The sequence below is a fragment of the Cyprinus carpio genome, chromosome A13 (genome assembly GCF_018340385.1).
Source record: "Cyprinus carpio isolate SPL01 chromosome A13, ASM1834038v1, whole genome shotgun sequence".
Classification (NCBI taxonomy): domain Eukaryota; kingdom Metazoa; phylum Chordata; class Actinopteri; order Cypriniformes; family Cyprinidae; genus Cyprinus; species Cyprinus carpio.
In genome coordinates, this window is record NC_056584.1 from 4389930 (window position 1) to 4398984 (window position 9055).

The 9055-nt window shown below is 33.7% G+C and overlaps 1 protein-coding gene across 1 annotated transcript in view; it reads left to right on the top strand.

The window, feature by feature from the left end:
* LOC109062300 (CUB and sushi domain-containing protein 1-like) overlaps positions 1-9055 on the top strand; it is a 602118-nt gene that overhangs the window by 584437 nt on the left and 8626 nt on the right. Inside the window, 8 exon segments of the mRNA XM_042768416.1 lie at positions 2396-2569; positions 2690-2763; positions 2875-2986; positions 6729-6908; positions 7215-7277; positions 7607-7768; positions 8484-8596; positions 8839-8926. Of these exon segments, the coding sequence (XP_042624350.1) occupies positions 2396-2569; positions 2690-2763; positions 2875-2986; positions 6729-6908; positions 7215-7277; positions 7607-7768; positions 8484-8596; positions 8839-8926 (966 nt within the window).

The following is a 9055-nucleotide window of genomic DNA, read 5'->3' on the forward strand; positions in this document are numbered from 1 at the left end:
TATGTTAATAATAGGCATGTTAATAAGCAACTAGTTAATAGTGTTACCTAAATTTTAATATCCTACTTGTAATAACTGTTGGGTAAAAGGTGAACAAAATAAAATCATAGTAATATATATTCAGACAAGTGTCATCAATAAGATTTAAAGTGTGTTCTAAAAATCAGACTTAATTATTTTTACATTTCAGGTTGTCAGGCTGTTATGTGTTTGTATGTTGTAAATCAATTTATTGATTATAACATTTGATTTCATGTAGAGTAAGGTACGAGAGGCCATGCTGTGAATACAGTCACAGCTGAAGAGCATTTGTTAGGCCTGATTAGGCCTGATGCAAAGCGGAGTGCATTCACAATACAGCATGTCATCGAGTTCCCTATTGCTTTTATAAAACATTTACCAGACAAAATTTTTAAAATGTAAACAAATAAACAGACCATTTAGTGTGTATTTTAAGTCAGTTGGTTTTTAAGGACACAGGAAGGGTCCACGCAAACTATGTTAACATTGTTGTACCAGTATCATTATACACAGTTGACCATGCAGAAATTAGAAAAAAATATATATATATATATATATATAAAATAAAAAAAGTATACGTACACACACACACTCACACACGCAATTTATATACACTTTCTTTGACGGGGGATAAGTGTGGTCCTGATTCAGAAATAACAACTTCAGCAGGGGAACACATACTTCATTAAATAGTTAATAAACAGTTTATAATATAACACAACACGGGCTCTTTATACCCAAGCCATTTGAGAGAATGAGTTTGCAGACTGGCTATAATAACTATTAACATTACTAAACATTCCCTTTTCATTTCAGGTATAATGCTAAAGCAGTTACATACTGTATCTAACTGTCCATAAATTATTTATTTGCCAAACGACTCATTGGTTTGTTGGTATGTAGATGATTTTATGCACAAGGATAAGGACAAGCTGTCCACGAGTCGCTCGCCCAAACCTTTTGCTGCTAGATCTCGATTAATAAATATCACATTGTACATTGTATTTGATGAAAAAAATAACTTGATTAAATAAAATGGGAAAAAATAAACATTGTAAATATATTTTTTTAAGGTTTTCTCAAGTAAAGCAAATTGTGAAAGTTCACTGAAAACATATCTTCATTGACAATCATAGCAAAACAAATTAATCTGTTCGATCTAATCATTTGGCAGCATGCTTGATCAAACAAATCAGTCTAATCAATTTCTGAGGATTTGTATTATTCCTTTGTTTTTCTATTGCTTGACAATCTTGTTTTAATGACAGTCTACTGCATATACTGTACACACACACACACACACACACACACACACACACACACACACACACACACATATATATATATATATTTGGCCACCAAGCATTTGATGCAATCAATTTCTCCTTCAAATGGAAAAAGTGTGTCTACTGTTATATCTTCAGATGCAGACTCTAGACCAGGGATAGGCAACTTCGGTCCTGGAGGACCACTGTCCTGCAGAGTTTAGCTCCAACCCTAATTAAACACACCTGAACAAGGCAATCAGTGTTTTCGGGATTACTAGATAGATACAGGCAGGTTAGTTTTTATAAGGGCTGAAGCTAAACTCTGCAGGATAGTGGCCCTCCAGGACCGGAGTTGCCTATCCCTGCTCTAGACCTACTTCTTTCAGCAGCTGTTGTATTAAAACCATTGTTGTCGATGATTTCATATTTTTTTGTTAATTTTTGGCTTGTTTATTTCCACAAGATTACATTATATCTGTATTATCTGTAATTTACAAGTAGCTCTTTGGCATCAGTTGATCCTGTCTGAAATGTGATGTTAAAGCATTTTAATTTTCTAAATGCCTTAAATACCTCAAAACAAGTGAAGCACATGAGCATACAAATAAACAGCACTCATATATATATTTTCTTCCTAAAATGACATATATATACGTATATATATATAAACTTTGATGTTTAATGCTAAGCTGCATACACATATATATAATTATAAACATAAATATATATATATATATATATATATATATATATATATACGTATATATACGTATAATATATATATATATATATATATATATATATATATATATATATATATATACATATATATACGTATATATATATATATATATATATATATATATATATATATATATATATATATATATTATATATATATTATATATATAATATGTATATATATTTAAAAATATATATATATATTTTCTTCTTTTTCTCAAACAGTAGTCCTTTTTGTCTGTTGATGTTTTTCAAATTCAGTCACACAATTAACTTTTATTGCTAAATTACACTCTTGAAAAAGGAAGTAGCTGAACTGAGATAATGTTAGAACTGGCTGACTTTTTTATTTGTGTCCTTTACAGCCGTGTTATGTGGAGATCCAGGCACCCCTGCAGAGGGCTTCATGGAGGGCCAGCAGTTCACATACAAATCAGAGGTGTCATTCTACTGCAGACCTCCGTTCCTGCTGGTGGGCTCCTCAAGAAGAGTTTGTGAGGCAGACGGTTCATGGAGTGGAATACAGCCTTCATGCATTGGTGATCCACTATGTACCTTGGAAAAAAGCAATGCAATTCCATTGCCATGTGATAGATACATACATATTTATTTATCTTTTTAAATACATTCTTCTAAAAGATGTGAATGTCTGTTTATAGATCCAACCAACAATGCATGTAAGGATCCCGGAACCCCAGCATATGGAATTCCAGTCCAGGCTCAGGGATTTGAGGTGAGAACAAATGACATTCAATAATTTCCTGTCCTTTAGTTGAGTAAATAACAGCTTGTGTTTCTTTGGTTTCAGGGTTTCAGTCTCAATAATGTAATTCTCTTCTTTCAGGTTGGAAGTAAAATTTTCTTCAGATGTCGGAAAAACTATCACATCCTCGGCTCAACAACGAGAACGTGTTTAGAAAATTTAACATGGAGTGGGATGCAACCAGAATGTGTTGGTAAGCATCAGTATATACAGATTCTGTTGCAAAAGCTAGTGAGCTGCCCATGCTGGCAGCATCTTAGTGTCCTGAGCGTGAAAGCTGTTCTGAGAAACCTTCTTTTGGCCAAATTCTAAATTAACATTGCTTGTATCCGTTGCAAAAAGAGGGCAATACCAGTTGCATTGTGACGAGGTAATTGAACAAAATAATAATAATAAAATCAAACCAAGATGGGGAAGAAATAAGACTCATGAATGTTACGCATTCAATGTTGAAAAAATATTGCTAAAAATAAATAAATCTGATTATAAATCGAAGATTTCCCACATTGAGTGTTCTATGTATTATTATATCGCCCAAACGCTATGAGGGTTTTGCTAACACTTTATTTTTAGGATCAATTCTCACTATTAACAAGCATGCATATTACTTACATATCCGCTGTTTATTAATACTTATAAAGCACATATTAATGCCTTATTCTGCATGAACATATTTTATAACAACTAACCAAATAACTATCAATAAGCAGCAAATTAGGAGTTTACTGAGGCAAAGGTCATAGTTAGTAGTTAGTTAACAATGAGAATTGGAATATATATATATTGCTGTTGTCATCATTTCCAGTCAAAACACGTATATATATATATATATATATATATTTATATATATATATATATATATTGCTGTTGTCATCATTTCCAGTCAAAACACGTTTTGCACTGATTGACTTGGAGTTGCTTCGGGTATATTCAAACTTTTAAATATCTCCTGAGGACATGCTATGCATCTATCAGAACGCGATCATCCCACCAAGCACAGATTCGCCTCTGATTTCAGTCCTCTATTGTCATGCCATCTCCATTTACTGTTAGTGACCAGAAAATCTAGTCTAAAAACAGAACTAGAGTATCACAGTGTTAGCTTAGTAACATGCTAACAGTAAACTCTATTGAAATCAGTTGGGAGTGAGATCTGATATGCGTTACATGCGAATAGGACTATTTGCTGCCTAAGTAGGGCACTTATGAGGTTCCATTTCACTTAGCATACTACCTCAAAAATAAGTTTCTTGTGCAGGCGTCTGACAGCAAGTCAGTTCCTTTTGGTTTTGGAACACAGCCATAGCATTAAATCAGAAACAAGGTTTCATCAGTGTGTGATTGATGATGTACTATCAGGAAAACAAAGTAGGTGGGGGGGGAATAGGGAGAGAGAGAGAGAGAGAGAGAGAGAGAGAGAGAGAGAGAGATCTTTACACAGGAAATTACTGCCGAAGGGTATTGTTTGAAGAAGTACAGATTACTTCAGAGTTTGGACGTCTGAGGGTGCTGATGTTAAAGTTGCTGACAGCTTAGCAGAGAGAAGTTTGCTCTTGCAAATCTACTTTTTGATAGAAGTTCTCTGAGCAGTATCATGCACTTGATCCTTGCCACTGTCCCAGTGATGATCCTCTAAGCTGTATGTGTGAATTCCACGTTGTGATGCTTTTGTATTGAAATGATTGCTGGAAGAGGAACAAATGTGGCCAAAAGAATTAAAGTCAGCTGAGTTTAAACAGCTTGTACATAAATTTGAGATACGTGGACCACTTTGACAGGGCGCCCCACCAAATCCTTAGAGCATCTCGCCTGTGTAAAGCAGTCAAACTGTCAGAAGCTGAGAAGCAGTGAGAATTGAGTTGACGAAAAGTAAGGTATTATGGAAAATGGCAGCACTCAAGGCATGTCCCAGAACGTTTCTCTCAGGGGTGTGGCTTTATCTCGACTGTTCTGTAGTATGCAGCTGAGATTCCACCCTAAATATTTCTGATATTGCTTTTATTGCGATTCTCTGTTTATTTTTTAGGGATGCTCTGGTCAGGATTTTTTAAGGTCTTACAGATTATCAATTTCCTGTCATCAAAAGCAGTTGATACCAATAATTTAAACTTTATATGAAACTCTGTAACTGTAAGTTTGTTGTAAGTTCTCTGCTCAGATATACATTTCAAACAGCAACATTGGCTCAAATTATAAAACTATTATAAGTATATCCAACCTCATCCGGATACATGCAGTACATGTTAAGTGGTGTACTATATGGCATATCACAACTGCTTGATTGATATATTGTCACAAAATGTAAACTATATTATCGACCAAAAGTATATTAAAAGTTGGATATATAGTATTTCCTTCTTTGCCAGCATAAATACAGCATCTCATACAGCAATGCATACCAATGTATATATTACTGTGTGAATAGCACATCTCAACTGCTGGATTGCTTGTATCTTTGCAAAATCTAAACAATTTTATCATCCAGCGCTAATATGCTAAATGACACTACAAGTCATAAAGGTGATTGTGATTTTCTGTAAAGAAACAATGTTTATTGTGAAAAGCTATTAAATAAACTGACTTGACTAGACTTGACTTGGCTCAAGTAGTGGCATGACTTTAGGCCAGAACAATTAGTTTGTCCATTAAGGGGTTGAGTTTTTTTCACCTTATCTAATAATGCAAAGTGGCCAAATCAGGTTTGTTACAGTAACCATAGATGTCATTTGCGCGTGGGACATGTGGGGTATGTTCCCACCACTTTTTGATTCCATTTTCCATTTTGTTCTTACCATTTTTTTTTTAATCCTTAGAAAGAGTAACTGGAGAGGGCATGTTTTGTAAACAGAAATAAACACCTTAGATCCATCATTCTTAATTTAATTTGTACATGTAGCAAATAACATAACAAGTAACAGCTAGATAATCATGGATGTGATGTGTAAACCTTGCAATGGATGTATGAGGAGTCATAAAAAAATTACAACATAAAAAATAAATGCGACTTCTGGACCATGTATATGTTATTTTATGTGTTATCAAAGTAATGAAAAAACTCATTTAGAGTAAATATGTCACTCGCATGAATTTAAGCTGTAAATAAGATATCTGTAGTTTATGGGTCCTAATGGTAGTAGTAGTGATGTCCTAATATATCCACCTTAGTTCAAAGAAGCCTTATGCTTATATTTCTTTTTTCTTTTTTCTTCTTTCTATGTTGCAAATTACAAAATAACAATAATAAATTACAGAAACATTACTGAAAATAATACTAAACAGACAGATACAGATGCAAGACAAGCAATTTATACAATTTCTCAGCTTCTTGATATATGTGAAAATAAGATTAATACAACTATGATACAGTATTATTATGTTTTTCATATAGAAGAGGTATAGAGGGGGAAAAAAGTTAACGCTTTATTTTGATGCTCCATTTAAGACATTCTACCTACTAAGTAACTTTGCAACTACATGCCAAGACTGTCTGCTTAATATTTGCTAACAATTTATTTTGATGGCACACATTCTGCTGACTAATAGTAACTTTGCAAGTGTGTCATCTTATTCTACTAACCCTAACAGTAATGACTAATATTCTACTAATACACTAATGAGAGTTAGCTGACATTTGATAGTTGCAAATTAATAATAACAGTTAGTTGGCATGTCATTACAAAGTTACTTAAAGGTAGTAGAATGATGTCTAAAGTGGACTATCAAAATGTGAACCCCAAAAAATATACTTATTAAAAGAAAGAAAGAAAAAAAAAAGATGGCATGAAAGTGGTACTTAAGTCTGGCCATTAGGCTTATTTCCTCGGAATCACCAAAATACTTGGTTTATGGAATTGCCCATTGGAAGTAATATTGGCTCCAATATGGTTGATCAGTTGGAACATCACTAATTGTTTTCTTTCTCTTTGATTTTTCAGCACATGCCTGTAGACAGCCTGAGACGCCATCTCATGTAGATGTGAAGGCTATAGACCTGCCTACTCTAGGTTACACACTCATGTATACATGCCAAGAAGGTTTCTACTTATCTGGAGGATCCGAGCACAGGACCTGCAAAGCAGATGGGAGGTGGTCAGGCAAACCTCCAGTCTGCAAAGGTACTGAAACATCAGGGCTAGTTTAGACATGGAGTAGGATTAAGGGATGTAGAATATAGTCATGCAGAATAGATATGTGCTAAACTAATGTATTACCATATTTTTACCATTTAAGACTTAATATATAGACAGAATAGCAGTGTCTGCATTTATAAATGTTTGAAATATTTTCATGTCTGTCAAATTGTTGTAGAAGTGACTCATTCTCAGAAAAACTACAGCAAGAAACTTTGATTAGCTGTCATTACCACTGTACAGGTTGTATCCACAAATGTCAAATGATCAATTATTTGCTCTATTTTCTAGTTGGACCAAAAATAAACAGCAAATCAAATGAGGATCCAGATCTGCACAAAAACAAGATTCGTGGTATAAAACCTCTCAGTTTCCCCTTAAATTATCCATTTTACTGTCATGAAAATAAACTTGGCCTACATGAAGTTGAACTGTGGTCATTGCAAATAATGGGCCTGCAATGTTGCATTTCTGAAAATGTTATTTTTAAAATGTCAGAGCAACAAAGATAAAGGTGTATTGTGATTATTTTCTGTGTTAAAATATGATGATTTGACTGAAAAAAAACCCCACCTATTTTTAAGCCTTTCATAGGTGTTGTAGTGTTTGGGAAACCTGTTTAAAATTCATACATTTCCATGTGTTACACATGTGTAGAAATGTTGTCTGTATGTGTTGTTTAGTTCCTGCAGATGTGTTCTCTTTGAACTCTGGTTGGGCTGGATTCTATGAGTATCTGGGAAAGAGACAGGCTGCCACAGTAACTGTCAATGCATTCAATGCCACCACCAGCCGGGTCAATGTCACTCTTCTGGAGCAGAGTGGGGTGCACATCAAACTCTCTGGTAAGTTGGAGTTTTCTGCCAGGTTTTGAAGACACCATGTTCACTGAAGACACTAGGGCTGGGTGATGGATATATTGTACAACGAAACATCTGTCAGTCAGTAGAAATTTTGCTATACTGTTTATATCTGTAAATATATCCCACAGATGTCAGTGGGCACCTCTACTATAGGTGATTTTAGGTTGAGCACAGTAAGAAACATAGACTACTGTGTGAATGTATAGTGGAATGAAGAATGTTATTGAGGAGTGTTGATAGTGACAACATAGAATTCGAGTTATTTGTGGGTGAGTATACAAATGAACTGATATGTGGTCAGCTGCTGCGGTAACAAGATGATGTTCCATTGATCCAACTGTTGTCTTCTTTGAACATATTTAGGAGTCTGCTCTTACATATTAAACATGCTGAAAGAGAAGGTTTTTCTTACTTTGATGGGAGATGGAGAGTGAATAATTGAATTAGCATTGCATCTTATTTCTTCAGTGCTGAGATTACATCCAGTCACATGAATTGAACAGGCTTGATAGATATGGATGCTTTCCGCATTTACCAAATATGTTTTCTTTGCCCTACTTTCTAGTCCTAGACCAAAAATAAACAGAAAAGCATTACAAATGCAGGTTTATAAAAGAAATTCAAATAATGGATATTGTTGGTTATTTCAGTTTTTCTTCTTCTTCTTCTTCTTCTTCTTCTTCTTCTTATTTTGCAGGAACTTACAAGAAAGAAGAAAACCATCTATTATTAAAAGTTTACCAGATAAGAGGCCCAACAGAACAATATTTTAGCAAATTCAAAAATGATAACTGGGCAATGGATGGATATGTGAGTAATACAAAAGTGGTAATAATAAGTTAATAAACCATTGTTTTTTTAAAAGGTTATGTGATTTCCAATATTGCATTGCAGAGAGAGAGAAAAAGAAAACTTTTAATATTACCATATCTTTGACAATCTAGTAAGATTTTCAAAAGGCATTGTTTTGCCAAAAAAATGGCTATACTGTGTATTAAAAGTTTATTTATATATTTTTTTCTGTTATATCTTCATGTTTATTTTTTATGTAGGTTACCGCAGAAACTGAGAAAAAAATGTTTGTTTACCAAGGGCACATTCACAGCAAGGATTTTGGGAAGTTTCAGTTAACAAGACAAGGTAGATTGATAGATTTACAGTATATATATATATATATATATATATATATATATATATATATATATATATATACATACAGGTGCATCTAAATAAATTAGAATGTCGTGGAAAAGTTCATATTTTTCAGTA